At 54.8% G+C, this 14,239-nt stretch overlaps 1 protein-coding gene across 1 annotated transcript; it reads left to right on the top strand.

Annotated features, from left to right (window-relative positions):
- Nucleotides 1–7,760: 7,760 nt before the first annotated feature.
- DLX3 (distal-less homeobox 3) lies at nt 7,761–13,353 on the top strand. The gene is made up of 3 exons (XM_017540104.2): nt 7,761–8,373; nt 9,434–9,624; nt 11,504–13,353. The coding sequence occupies exons 1-3, from the start codon at nt 8,049–8,051 to the stop codon at nt 11,849–11,851; spliced, it is 864 nt and encodes a 287-aa protein (XP_017395593.1). The 5' UTR covers nt 7,761–8,048; the 3' UTR covers nt 11,852–13,353.
- The last annotated feature ends 886 nt before the right edge of the window (nt 13,354–14,239 follow it).

Here is a 14,239-nt window from a genome sequence, read left to right as displayed (position 1 = left end):
TTTTTTTTTTAGATCTGAAGCAGTCTTATTTCCAAAATATAAGTCACTGTATTTTACTGTATGACTTTTCTGTCACAACCTACCCATGGCATGGAACATCTCTGATGCAGTCAGTTCATCCTTACTGCCTTTCCACAGATCATCAGATGGTTTTGGAGAAAGAACACATCTCTCTGTTACTGTAATCCCTTTCTCCATTCTCATTCTTAATCCTTAATGTGTTTCCAAATTAGAAAATTCTTTTTATCTCGCCCTTTCAGAATGTGATTTAACAGCAGGTCAAAATTTTAACATCTTTGCCATGGATAGCAACTATGAGGAGCATTTTGGAGGCACATGTCTAAGCTGTCTCCTTCCATTTATATAAAGTAAAAAATCTGGCCAGGCATGGTGGATTACACGCATGTAATCCCAGCACTCTTGGAGGCGAAGGCAGGAAGATCTCCTGATATCGGGAGTTCAAGACCAGCCTGGCCAACATGGTAAAACCCCATCTTTACTAAAAATACATAAATTAGACTGGCATGGTGGTGGGCGCCTGTATCCCCAGCTCCTTGGGAAGCTGAGGCAGGAGAATTGCTTGAACCGGGGAGGTGGCGGTCGCACTGAGCCAAGACTGTGCCAATGCGTTCCAGCCTGAGACTTCATCTTGGAAAAATAAAATAAAATAAACAGATGTCATGTTACCTGTGAACAAAGGCAGTATATTTCTTCCCTCCCAATCTCTCTCCGTGTGTGTGTGTGTGTGTGTGTGTGTGTGTGTGTATTGGCGTACACACACATTTTTTTGTTCTTTCGAGACAGGATCTCACTGTCACCCAGGCTGGAGTGCAGTGGCGTGATCATGGCTCACTGCAGCCTCGAACTCCTGGACTCAAGCCGTTCTTCCACCTCAGGCACTGCCCCTGTCTAATGGTTTTTAATTTGCTTTTTTGTAGAGATGGGGTCTCACTCTGTTGCCCAGTTTGGCCTGTAACGCCTGGGCTCAAGCAATCCTCCCACCTCAGCCTCCCAAAGTGCTGGGATTACACATAGGAGCCACCACAACCAGCTAATTTCTGTAACTTTTTTAGAGAGGTGCAGTTTTGCCATGTTCTTGGCCTCCCAAGAACAATTCTTTTTACTCTGAGATGTTTCAAACACAGAGAAAAGTACAGAGGGTAGTATCACAGACCCCACATGGCCAGTACCCAGCACTGTCAAATCATCTTCTGAATGCTAACCCTTCAAGCTGACTTGCCTGCTCCAGAGAGGTTAAAAGTCAGACTGCCTGGGCTCAAATCCTAAATCCACTTACTTAGCTTCCTGTGCCTGTTTCCTCTTCTGTCAAAAGACAGACATGAGTGTGCCCATCTCATAGGGCTGGGAGCAGTGAATGAACTCATAAGCGCAGACGATTTCGAGCAGTGCCCAGCATGCAGTGAGCACTCAGTGAATGCCAGCTCTTATCGGTTCATCTTCTCTCTTGACTCAACGGAAGAGATCATAATCTGCTTATAAGACCAACCCCTTTGGAGGGGTTCCAGATCCTTCCCTTCCCATCTACTCCAGGATTGCGCTCGTGATTAACCCCTCTCCACTGGAGGTAATAATTGGCATCTAAACAGGTTTGCTCCCATTTCAAACACACTCACACGCACCTCCCAATACGCCAAACACCTTCCAGCTTCCGCCCTCTGCCTCCTTCCACCTCTTACAGCCATCGGGACCAAGTGGCCGGCACGTGCTCTCTCCATTGCCTCCCATCCCACTGGCCCCTCAGCCAGTTGTGAACCCCTTCCAGCTCCCCACTCCCCTTACCCGCTCTTCCTGATGTCATTAACCTCCTCCCTGAGACGCTGCACAGTGGGGATGCCTCAGTCCTCACCCTGCCCTGACCACAAGTCACAGCAAGATTTGACCTTGCTGACCCCTCTCTCCTCCTTGAACACCCCCCTAGCTCTCCCCCTACCCAACTCAGGGTACACTCCCTCTGCACTGCCTCCCACCCCACTCTGACCCCTCTCTCACTGGTACTGCCGGGAACTTTGCCCCGTGTCCTCTCCCTCCTTTCCTGGACCATTTCACCCATGCCAGTGGCTCTGCTTACCACAAGAAGCCAAAATCTCACAATTTACATCTTCAACCCCAGCTTCTCTACTGATGTTCCAGATCCATGTAGCTAACTGCAGTTAGGACTGCTCTTCCTAGATGTCTCAAAGACACTCAAACTCAGCGCGATCACAAGTAAGCTGATGGCACAGTCACTTTGCAGAACTGCCTGGCAGCCCCTCCTAAAGCCAAACATGTACCCACCGGGGGCACACAATTCCACCCGTAGGTACCCAACAACAGCACAGATGCAGGCACCAACAGACATATACAAGAATGCTCACAGCAGCACTGCTCATGATAGCCCCAAACCGGAAAGTACCCACATGCCCATCAACAGTAGAACAGAAAAATAAATCATGATATATTCGTATGAGAAAATATCCACATTACAGCAATGAAAATGAACAATCAAAAAAAAAAAAGAAAGAAAATGAACAATCTATAAGTATAGCCAACAATATGGATAAATCTCACAACATAAGGCTGAGCAAAAGAAGCCAAACAGAAAAGGCCACAGCCCTCCCTTGTTCCTGGGAGACTGGCTCCAAGACCTTCCTCAGATACCAAAACCTGTGGACGCTCAAGTCCCTGATATAAAAGGGAGCAGTATTTGCAGATAACCTATGCACATCTTTTCCCAGATACTTTAAATTATCCCTAGATTATTTACAATATTAAATAAAATATAATTGTTATATCAGTAATTGTTATGTTATATTATTTAGGAAATAATGACAATAAAAAAATAGTCTGTATGTGTCCAAGCACAGAGGCAATTATTTTGCTGAAGAATTTCGATCCAAGATTAGATGAATCCATGGATTCAGAGCCCGTGGCTATGGAAGAGGGCCAACTGGATATACTATATGCTTTCATTCATATAGAAGTCAAAAATATGCAAGCCCGATCTACCGTGCTAGGAGTGGAGACAGTGTTTACTCTCAGGGTGTAGGAACTGAACGGGAGGGCAAGGGGGCTTCTGAGGGTTGGCTGTCGTTTCTTAACCTGCTGCTCAGCCTTGGTGCTGCTGTACAGCTATGTTGATTCATGCCAAGTCTTTAATTAGGATTTGTGCACTTTTCTGCAGGTGTGTTAGACTCCAGAGGGGAAAACAAACAAACTGACACATTCTTTTTCCTAACAAGCATCCCCTCTTTCTGATGTTCCCTTTCTTTCATAGAACAGCCCCAGCTTTCCACCCAGTTGCCCAAACAAGAAACTCAGGGGTCATTCCCCTCCACCCCACCATTCCCTTCTCCCTGCCATTCATGTCCAGCCCACCCCCAGCCCTGCCCCTCTTACCTCCTCACTGGCTCTCAAATCCACGCACGGCTCTCCACTTCCACCCACGTCTCTTCTCTCTGGCACTGGCTCTTCCTTGACCCAGACTCGATTCCCTTTGCTTGAGCTTCTGCAGTAGCCTCAGACCTGGGCCCCTCGCCTCCAATCTTATCACTTCCGTCTCCACACAGCAGCCAGAGGGATCTTTCTAGAATGAAAACCCAATCATGACTCTCCCCTGGTTAAAATCTTTCAGCGGTTCCCTGCAGCCTCTAAATAAAGCCCATTCTCCTGCTTCAGGCTTCCAAGTGCTCTGAGTCCTGGATCCCTGCTTCACCTTTAGGTACCCCCCAGCCACCCCCACAAATGCTATGCTTCACCCTTGAGAGACAAGAGTCTCAAAATTTACAATCGCGAGCAGCAGAGGCCATCTAAGAATCCACTTTTTGATTTACATGTGAGAAACCCAAGGGAAAGCGCCATTGGCTGGTGGGTGGGGGAAGGGGGAGGTGGCAGTCCCATGAGCCTTCCCAGGAACTTTTCCAGGGCCTGGGAACCCTCTCCTTCCCCTCATCCCTGTTTATCCAGCCAAGTCCCACACATCCTTCACGTCTCACTTCAGCTATCCTCCTGCCCCCTGAAGGGTTCGGCCTCCCTTAGGCTGACATGGCGGCAGATGCTGGCCCATCACGGCACACATCACATGATGGCGAAGCTGTCACTAAGTGTCCACACCCAAAGCTGGCATGTGGGCTCCACTGAGAGGGGCCTGGTGTCTGTCTTGTGCATCAGTACATCCCCAGCACCTACAGGAGATCAGATACATGGCAGAGGTTCAGCAAAGATCTGTTGAATGAATGAAGGACTCTGGAAGGAAGTTCAGGCTGCAAAGTGCCGGAAGCCTTAGGTGTATCTCAAAGGGAGTTGGTGGAAAGTCGAGTTCACCCTTGAGAGACAAGAGTCCTAGAATTTACAATCACAGAACATCAGAGCTTGGACGGACCTCAGAGGCCACCTAAGAATCCGGTTTTTGATTTACAAATGAGAAGCCCAAGGGTAAGAGCCACTGGCTGTTCAAAGATGGGTGGGAGGAGGGGGAGGTGGCAGCCAAGGAGCAACACAAGGTGATGATGAAAAGTGAATATATAATGCCAGTAGGGCTCCTCAAATAAGCAAATTCCTCCTGAGCATGATGGCCCTGCTCCTTCAGGTGACCCACTTCCGGGTCTCCCCAGGGGAGCTAGGCACGCTCTTTCTTATAATTACCACTAGATGGCGCCACTCCCCAAGGCAAGGGAGAAAGCAGGGTCAGCCCACTAGGGCTCGGTGCTCCTTCCTGAGTTCCTCCCGAGGCCTCCCTGTGAGCTTCTCTGCTATGCCAGTGCCCAGGTGGCATGATGCCTGGGTTCCAAGAAATAGCTTGCTTCAACCGGGTACCTTTTCTCAGTGCCAGAGACAGGGTGGGCAATGGGCTGTGACCTTGGCATTGGCCGGCACTGCCCTTTCACCCTCCTACCAGACTCCCAGAGGCCCCTGACACAGGCTGCCCCACGTCACCCCTCCACCAGGGGCAGGACCTGGCCAGGCGGACACCTGCTTGTTTTGTTATCCCTGGCGACGTGGGGTGGGTGGCACTGGTCCCACTGCATCCTCCCGCTACCTCGCCATCCTAAGCTTACAGATGTCCGCCCAGCAGTTGGTGGCTCCAGTCCTGCCGGCCTGACAAGACCCTTGGGGCCTGCCCCTACCCTGCAACCCAGCGCCTGCCCCATGCTTCCGACTGTCCTGACTCTGCTCAGCATGCATGAGCCTCAGCCAGGCGTCCACGGGAGCTGGAGCAAGATGATCCAGCCCCTCTTCAGCATCAGGAAGCTTCATTTATTCATTCAACAAGCATCCACTGAGCATGGTCCTGGGTATCTGGAAGGTAGTGGTGAAATGGATGGACCCACTCCCTGGCATCTTGGGGCATGTAATATAATGGGCGTAGGGGAAACGTGCTAACCTCACATTAGCAAGCGGTGGTTTAATTGCTTATCTAAGTTTCTACTGTTGCAGTTTCTATGAACTATGAACCATTTCCAGAACTCTTAGAATTTCAGAGCAGAGTGGAGCTTAGAAATTCTCCTAGTATAATCCTCCACCACTGCCCTTTCAAGATTCCAGGATTCCAGAATTCACCCTAGGGCTCATTCTCTTTACTAAGGAGACAGGGCTAGGGGTGGGAGTGAGGAAAGAAGAGTGAGGCTTCTGTGAGGGCCTGCGGAGGGAGGGAGGTAGACTCCCAGCTCTGAGTCGCCTGCCACTTCTTGATCTCGGTTGATGAATGAATGAATGAATGAACCCCTGAGAAGGGCTCGCCCCACGCTGTCTGTTCTCTGTGGGGAGCTACAGTTAGCGAAAACAGGGCACCGTCTGCAGGGCAGGGCAGGGGAGCTCCAAAGCAGGCCCTGAACGCCTCCCCCGCTCCCATCCTGGGAGGGAGCCGGCCCGCCCAGTGCCCTTCCTGCCCCCAACGCCGCAGGCTCTCTTGGCGCCCTCTTGGCAGCAGAACAGAGGGCACCCGGAGCGGGTGGCAACTCGCCTCGCCACGGGCTCGTAGCGGCGGGCGCTGGGCGCTGGGGGGACGCGGAGATAGACAGACAGATAGCGCTCCCCTCGCTCGCCCCCGCCCCCACCTTTCCCACGCGGCGGCCTCCGGGAGCGGCCCAGACCCAGAGGGCATCCACCCCTGCCCCTCGGCCCTTGGACCGTGCCCTCTATTTCTGCGAACCGCAGCTCTCAAAACCCTTTGGACCCCCACCCCACCCCCCGGCAGCCTGCTGCGCGAGTCTGACTTTGGAAAGAGGCACACTGCTCGGCCGGGCATGGTCTTCGGAGGTGACCCCTCCCCGGGGCTCGGCAGGGCGCCGGGAGCTGCAGAGCCCGCCGGAACCACGAGGTGGCGCGCTAGCACTGAGTTTGCCCCGCGAGGCAGGGCCTGGGGTCGCGGGGGAGCCAGCGGGGCAGGCTGGGAACTGAGACTTGGATTGTCTCCCCCAGAGAAGGGCGAAGACCAAAGTAGGGTGTGGGAGAGAGGAATGAGCTAGACTTTGGGAACAGCTAGCATGACCTAGAGGGCCAGACAGGACTAGGAGCGAGGGGTACCCACGGAGGGGAGCCATTCTTCAGGGCTTGTCTGGTGGGGGAGGAGTTGGGTGGAGCAGCCCAGCTCCCAGCTACTGGGGATTCGGAAGGTACTGAGAGGTCTAGACACGTCTGCAAACAACCACACATCCACACGCGGATGGCCCTCCGCTCACGCCTACACCGCGTACACACGGCCACGCGTCCTCACACACACTCCTGCACGCGTGTACATCCATGGATACTGTGGAACACATGAAGTCCTCACAGCACACACCCCAAGTACACGCGTCTCACGCACCCGATGCCTAAAAGGGTCCCCAGTCCCAGCGCCATCCCATGATACACAGAATCTGCCCTCAGACTTATCACAGAGCTAGGCTGTGTCCACCCAACGTCATGCGGACCCCAGGTCCCTTGCTCCCTTCAGCAAGACCGGGCTATCTCTGAAACTGCACACACATAGCTTTGGAGACAGCTCTGGTATCACCAGACAGGCTGTACATACCCATCAACCCCTAAATCCACGCAGGCCTGATTCCCCTTCTCCAATCCCCTCTCCTTCTCCCAGGGCTAAATTATGTCTCTTGTAGGCTCAAGTCACTTTTGCCTGGTGGGCCCCTTCCTCCATAAAAAGAAAATTTTAAAAATTACTTTTTGTAATTATGTAATACAATAATACAATAGCAATGACTGCATTGACATTAAGATATTAATATCATACATTCAAACATTCTCTTCCACCTAAAAGGTGTTTTTCTTTTCTTCTGATTTTAAGATAAATTAAACCATTTTCAGGGGCCCTGAGTCCTCACCACTTTGGGCACGTTGGTGTGCCTGTCACTCGCACAGTGTATGCACACACACACACACACAACCATACCCCACCTTAGACCACCTCCTTCCACAAACACCCAATGGGCAAATTCCCCTCCTTCCCCACCTCCCCCAAGCCCATCTCTCACCTGCCAGCCAGAGAAACAGACTGGCAGGTCCTGGGGGCTCCGCAGAACGACCCTTCCCCTCCACCTCCACCCCCTCCTTCAGAGAACTTATCTGAGCTGGAGCTACTAGAGTAGCAAGGAGAGTGTGTGTGTGTGTGTGTGTGTGTGTGTGTGTGTGTATGTTAACAACAAAGACTGGGGGAAAGAGGAGAGAGAGAGGGAAGAGAGAAGGGAAAGAGAGAGAGAGAAGAGCACAGGAGCGAGAGAGCAAGAGCGTGTTTTGCCTGGAAGGCAAGACTTGCAGCCAATCAGCGCGTAGGAGCCTCCCTCGGCGACTCCAAAATTGAGTCTATAACCGGCTGGCCGGGCGGAGCTGGCAGCATTTGACTGTGGCTTGGGACGCGAGGAGAGGCGCGCAGCGACCGCCTGACGGCCGGCAATGGTGTAAGCGCCTCTCGGCCTCCCCCTCCCCCAGACGCAGCCGGATCCTCCCCTCGCCCTCTGGACACACACCCCTGCCTCGTCTCCTCCGCCTTTCCTGCTCTCGGGTCAGCTCCTGTCCTCCGCGGAGGTCAGCGCTGGGGAGGTGCAGCGCCCGCCAGGATGAGTGGCTCCTTCGATCGCAAGCTCAGCAGTATCCTCACCGACATCTCCAGCTCCCTTAGCTGCCATGCGGGCTCCAAGGACTCGCCCACCCTGCCCGAGTCTTCTGTCACTGACCTGGGCTACTACAGCGCTCCCCAGCACGATTACTACTCGGGCCAGCCCTATGGTCAGACGGTGAACCCCTACACCTACCACCACCAGTTCAATCTCAATGGGCTTGCAGGCACCGGCGCTTACTCGCCCAAGTCGGAATATACCTACGGAGCCTCCTACCGGCAATACGGGGCGTACAGGGAACAGCCGCTGCCAGCCCAGGATCCAGGTGAGGACCACGGGGTCACCAGGACAGTGGGAGACACTGGAAGGTTCCCGAGGGAGGAAAAGGCATGGACTGGAACCCAAAGTCTAGGAAAACGTCTAAGAAAAGTACGGCCTGGAGTTAGAGAAGTTGGCCTAGATGACCCCCAGAGGGACCAGGCGACCTTCCAGCCCCGGGTCTGCGAGCATTTGGGGCGCGATGAGCGCGGTGCGCCGCGGTCCCAGATGAGGATCGGGGTGAGCTGAGAGAGGAAGGGAAAGGCTGTGTGTTGTCAGGGAACCTCCGAATCGAGCTGATTTCCTGGGCATTTCAGCAGGAGATCCTCGATCAGGTCTCAGAGGGGTTGGGGGTAGGCGGCGGGGGGCTGGAAGCTCTAGGGTCCTCCTTTGGATAAGAGATGAGGAGACCGGGAGTCGTGAGGGGGCAATTTGAGCGACCCACGGAAGTTGTGGGAAAGCGGAGGGAAGCAGCGACTGAGAAGCAGAGAAGCTGAAAAAGGGAAAAGTGAAGGCAGCAAGAGAGAAGTGTGGAAAGACAGTGAAACAGGAAAGACGGCGGGCGGGGAGGAAGGGGGACAGGGAAAGAAAGAAAGAAAGTCTGCACTATTCTCGCAACTCTTCGGAAAATCTAAATTGATTCTAAACTGAAACGTTTTTTAAAGGGCGGGGGGTGGACGGGAAGGAGCCAGAGAAACAACCGACGGCAATGGGGCTGGGCAGGGGGCGGCCAGCAGCCGGGCGGCGAGGAGCCCTGAGGCCGGGAAGCGAGCCGGGAAGGCGTCGTGAGCGAAGCCGTGGCGGTCCTCGCCCAGGAGGCGGGTGACGCCGGGGACAGTGCTCCTGGGGCCGCGCGCGGAGCTGGGAGCGCCGCGTCGTGGGCGGCGGCCGGGTCCGGCTGTGTGGCCGCGGCTTCCTCCCGGGCCGCGGGCGGCTGAGCGCGCGGCCGGGAATCCCGCAACGAGTCGGTGGGCGGAAGGGAGGGGCGTCCCGCGGGGCCCTGGAGGGTGGTAGGAGTAGCAGGCCGAGGCTGAGCCGCCCCTCTCCCGCCCGTGCGTTCCCCGCAGTGTCTGTGAAGGAGGAGCCGGAAGCCGAGGTGCGCATGGTGAATGGGAAGCCCAAGAAGGTCCGAAAGCCGCGCACGATCTACTCCAGCTACCAGCTGGCAGCCCTGCAGCGCCGCTTCCAGAAGGCCCAGTACCTGGCGCTGCCCGAGCGCGCCGAGCTGGCCGCGCAGCTGGGCCTCACGCAGACACAGGTTGGTGTTTGGCCGTCTAGGGCCATGTGGGCCCGCGGGACCCGGTAGTTCCCCAGGCGCCGCCGAGCCTGGCTCGCCATTAAGGACCCTGCAGGCTCCTGGGACTCTTGCCTGTGGGATGGGGGCCTGCGAGGTTCAACTGCGGTCGGAAAGTTCTGCGTTAGCACGTGTACAAGTGAGCGTAGTTGCGAACCCGTGCAGCTGTGTGTATCCGTCCCGCGGAGAGGTGCCCTCCTTCCTCTACTCCACAATTCCCAGCTCCCAGTCTCCCAGCAGTGCTAGTCACTTAGTAGGAGTCCACATCATGTTTTCCCTCCACACTAGGTACGTGTGCAGGGTGTCTGTGTGCACGTCGGCGAGTGTGTTCGCACACGTACTGTGTGGATCTGCACCACGGGGGGAGAATGCTCACATAAGGAGTGCGATCCTGCCAGGGTCATTGTGCGTCAGGATGGGCCACGTGTGTGTGGTTGTGTGCCTGGGTGAATGCAGGTACAGAAATACATGCTTGCATCAAAACACCACGTTCCTGCTCAGCACCTCAACACTCGACCCCTACCTCTGCCAAGAGCAGAGACGCGAGAAATTCCCTACCAGGAGGAGATGGGGACTTAAAATGAGTGCCACACCCCCACCCCCAGCCAGTCCCTGAAGCCCCCAGCAGCCTGTCACGGCTCAGGGGAGGGGCAGTGGATGCCTGGCTCGCTCCAGGTGTTGACAGGCGGGCCTAGGTTGCGGCTGTGGCTGCGTGGGGCCCTGTCCGCCGGGAATCTGGGTCACCTGGTGAGGAGCTGATTCATTGTTTGTACCAGTCATGGAGTGGGGAGTGGCAGGGGGAGGGGGAGATACCCCAGGGGAAATTTGGGGAATCATGGCTCACCTGCTCCTGAGTCCCCAGGTCACCCCCATTACCCAGCCTGAGCCCAGGAGGAGTTCCCCACGCCTGAGTGCGTGAATGTGGGTGCTCATGTTGTGGGGTGCTTATCTGGGTGTATGTGTGTCTGTGTGTATTTTTATAGAATGGTGTCTGTGTGTGCGGCTGTGAGTGGGAATGTGGCTGGGTATGGAGATGCGTATGTGGGTGTGTTTGTCTGTGTGTATCTGTGCACCTCTGCTTATGGGTGTCTAATGTGAACTAATGCCACCAAACCAACCATCTCCCACCTCAGCTGCCTTTTTTTTTTTTTTCCAAAATGAAGTCTTGCTTTGTTGTGGAGACTGGACTGCAGTGGTGTATCTTGGCTCACTGCAACCTGTGCTTCCCAGGTTGAAGCCATTCTCCTGTCTTAGCCTCCGGAGTATCTGGGATTACAGGCGCCCGTCACTGCACCCAGCTAATTTTTGTATTTTTAGTAGAGACAGTTTCACCATCTTGGCCAGGCTGGTCTCGAACCCCTGACCTCATGATCCACCCACCTCAGCCTCCCAAAGTGCTGGGATTACAGGCGTGAGCCACCACGCCAGGCTCGACTGCCTTTTATTGAGTGCTTACTACATACTGGGCTCCCCAAGTTTTTTATACGTCGTACCTTATTTGAGCCTCAGAGTTACCCTATGAGGCAGGTAATAGTGCTGTCCTCGTCCCCATTTTGCAGACAAGAGGAAGGCAAGAACCAGAGAGGTTAAGTAACTTGCCCAAGGTCACCCTTAGTAAGGGGCAGAGCAGAATTTGGACCCAGGCAGCTGAATGTTCCTAGCCACAATTCTACCCCAGGCCGAAGAAACGATTGGTGTCCTGGGAGTCAGGGGGCCGGTTTTTGCCTGACTCTTATGTGAAATTGGGTGCTGGCTTTGCTTGCTCTTATCTGGGTTCCTCCCAGGGTTTTTTGTTTTAGCATTTTGAGAGGCTAACTAGCTACCCCTTTTTTCTCTTGCCCAGGTGAAAATCTGGTTCCAGAACCGCCGTTCCAAGTTCAAGAAACTCTACAAGAACGGGGAGGTGCCACTGGAGCACAGTCCCAATAACAGTGATTCCATGGCCTGCAACTCACCACCATCACCTGCCCTCTGGGACACCTCCTCCCACTCCACTCCGGCCCCTGCCCGCACTCAGCTGCCCCCGCCGCTCCCGTACAGTGCCTCCCCCAGCTACCTGGACGACCCCACCAACTCCTGGTACCACGCACAGAACCTGAGTGGACCCCACTTACAGCAGCAGCCGCCTCAGCCAGCCACCCTGCACCATGCCTCCCCCGGGCCCCCGCCCAACCCTGGGGCTGTGTACTGAGCACCCACCTGGCCTGCACAAAGGACCCCAGGACCAGGCAGAAGGCGCCTCCGTCCTAGCGACTCAGGAATCATCGAGGAGCACAGGGGAAAGGAGCTCCCTTTCCCCCTCCCTTGCCTTTTCCTCCATGGACCGAAGCGCTTCCAGATGACATTTGCATGGACTAAGGATGCCCCCTGAACCTCCCTCCCGTGCCTAGACACTGGGGTGCCCCTCCAGATGTGGGGGCATTCACCCCAGTGGGGACAGCCGTTCCCCTGCCTGCTCCAGGAGCCTGGATTGGCTTTAAATGGCTCGTCACCTTCCAGCTTCTTAAACTTAGTGCCTGTTCCAAGACTGGAGACCTTGGGATGTGGGAGACTGGAGGGTTTGCAGGTCCCACCTGTGCTGGGGCACCTGGCACCATGGATCCTAAAACTCACCAGGCCTAGTTCCTCCTGAGCTGCAGTTGGTCTCCCCCTGCTCCAGCAGCCCCTCTGCTGAAAAGACAGTGGACACGATGACTAGGACTCTCAGTGGGGACCTGAACTGCTCCCCGCCCTGCACTTCTAGCCCTCATTTAAGATTTGAGGGTGAAACCAAAGAAAACCCCCAAAGTGAGGGAATCTTTTAAGACTGGTGGCTTTAGAGGAAAGAACGAAAGGAGCGATCCCTCTCCCGTCTCCTCCGTTCCAAGAGGAGGTGTGGGTCTCAGACATTTGTTCCCAAGGACCTCTTTCTTCTTCTGTGTACAGGACTTTGCACAACTTTGGTTTTAAAAGCTGTTGAAAAATAGGAAAACAAAGGGCATTGTTCACAGATAGGGCCAAGCCTCCCCTTGCATGGGCGCCTCCGTTCCATCCCTGCCCCCACCTCACCTCCTCTATTCCTCCAGTAAGTTGGCAGTTTTGGTGCCAAACCCCAAATCTCCAAGGAGACATACCAAGCAAGACAAACCCCCAAACACCCGCTTTCCGGTGGCCTTGGAAACAGATTGCTCTGAGCTGGGGAATGTCTGGTGAGGTGCACGGGAGATGAGGGGAGAGTTAGAACTTGTGCCTTTAGGGGTAATGGGTGGCTGCCTGGGGGGCTGGTGGCATTGCCCCTCCCTGACCCAGACAGCCCCCCAAAGCTAACTATCCTCCACCCCTGATGCAGTAAAACATGGAAAAAAAGGTGAGGTAGAAGACTGTAGCTATATATTTAAATATATAGTATTTTTTTTTTTTCAAGAGCAACAGAGAGAAGCAGCCTCCTCCCTGCTGTGGTTTCCTATTTATGTGAGCGTGTTCCTCCTGGACGGATCTCCCTGTGTGTTTCAAGCTGAGAGATGTGGGCTCTGGCTGGATTTGGGTTTTGTGGGAGGTGCAGGGGCCGAGAGAGAGATGGTAGGTCTCCAAGAGTCCCACCGGAGGGGGGCGGGGAAGAAGCAAAGCCAACTCCCACCCCTCCCAGCCTTCTCATTTCTGCTTTCTTACTGGACCCATCTTTATATATAATGTTAATAAAAAAGAAGAAAATAACCGCTGAGCTCTTTGAACTGGAGGCTGGAGGCAGCTCTTGCGGGGAGGGTCTGGGAGTCAGAGAAGGTGTCCGGTGGGGAGGGACTTCTGAGCTCTGAGGGAGATGGAGCTCCCAGGAAACCATTGCTAAGATGCTGGGCTGGGCCTGGCCCCTGGTGGCAGGTGCCCCTGACCCCGTGGCTGTTCCCAGCCTGGGCAGGTCTTGAGGGAAGGCGCCCAGCAGCGGCTTCCCTGGCTCCACGCTGCTTGGTGCCTTGGTGCTCAGAATCAGACAGTTTACTCTGCAGGGCCGCCGCCAGGTCACCCCAGGGCTGCTCTTTGATGTGGAGCTCACATGCAGACTTGCTTGCACATGTGTGTAACTCCCCCCCCACCTCCACACCCAGGCACTCCTGGCCCCTCACCCTCCTGTCTATCCCTTTCAGCTTGGGGTGAGGGTGGGGCCTCAGACAGGGGATGCCACTGCTCCCTTACTGGGAGGGAGCTAGCACTGAGACCCAGTGTGCCGGGGACGGGTCTGCGTTTACCTTCTCCAGGAGGGCACAGGCCCTGACTCAGAGCCTTCTCACTGCCACCACCCTCCTCTTCTAGGTACCTAACTCCAAGGCTTTGGAGACAGAGAGCTGGAGGTGGTAGAATGAAGGGAGGTGTGCATGACACATCTTGGCACAAGCAGGAGACAGCGTGAATGCATGCACACGCCTGTGAAGCCACCTCTCTGTCACATGCACGCATCCAGACACACGATGACATCGGAGAGACACCTCCACAACACACACCTGAGACATGCTGGCATCACACGAAGCACAAAACCAAAGCCATAACACTCCAAGAGACGCGGGCTGCCAACACACAGGTGCACAGACACTCATCACTCAGTCACCCC

The sequence above is a fragment of the Cebus imitator genome, unplaced genomic scaffold (genome assembly GCF_001604975.1).
Source record: "Cebus imitator isolate Cc_AM_T3 unplaced genomic scaffold, Cebus_imitator-1.0 Scaffold123, whole genome shotgun sequence".
Lineage (NCBI taxonomy): Eukaryota > Metazoa > Chordata > Mammalia > Primates > Cebidae > Cebus > Cebus imitator.
The sequence above is the reverse complement of the archived record's forward strand: the minus strand, read 5'-3'. Positions and strand labels throughout refer to the sequence as shown.

Bases quoted from the DNA above. Each gene is read 5' to 3' on its own strand.
- DLX3 (XM_017540104.2), top strand. From the start codon at position 8,049: ATGAGTGGCTCCTTCGATCGCAAGCTCAGCAGTATCCTCACCGACATC. The intron at 8,374-9,433 runs GTGAGGACCACG...CGTTCCCCGCAG, and splicing joins GCTGCCAGCCCAGGATCCAG to TGTCTGTGAAGGAGGAGCCG. The intron at 9,625-11,503 runs GTTGGTGTTTGG...TCTCTTGCCCAG, and splicing joins TGGGCCTCACGCAGACACAG to GTGAAAATCTGGTTCCAGAA.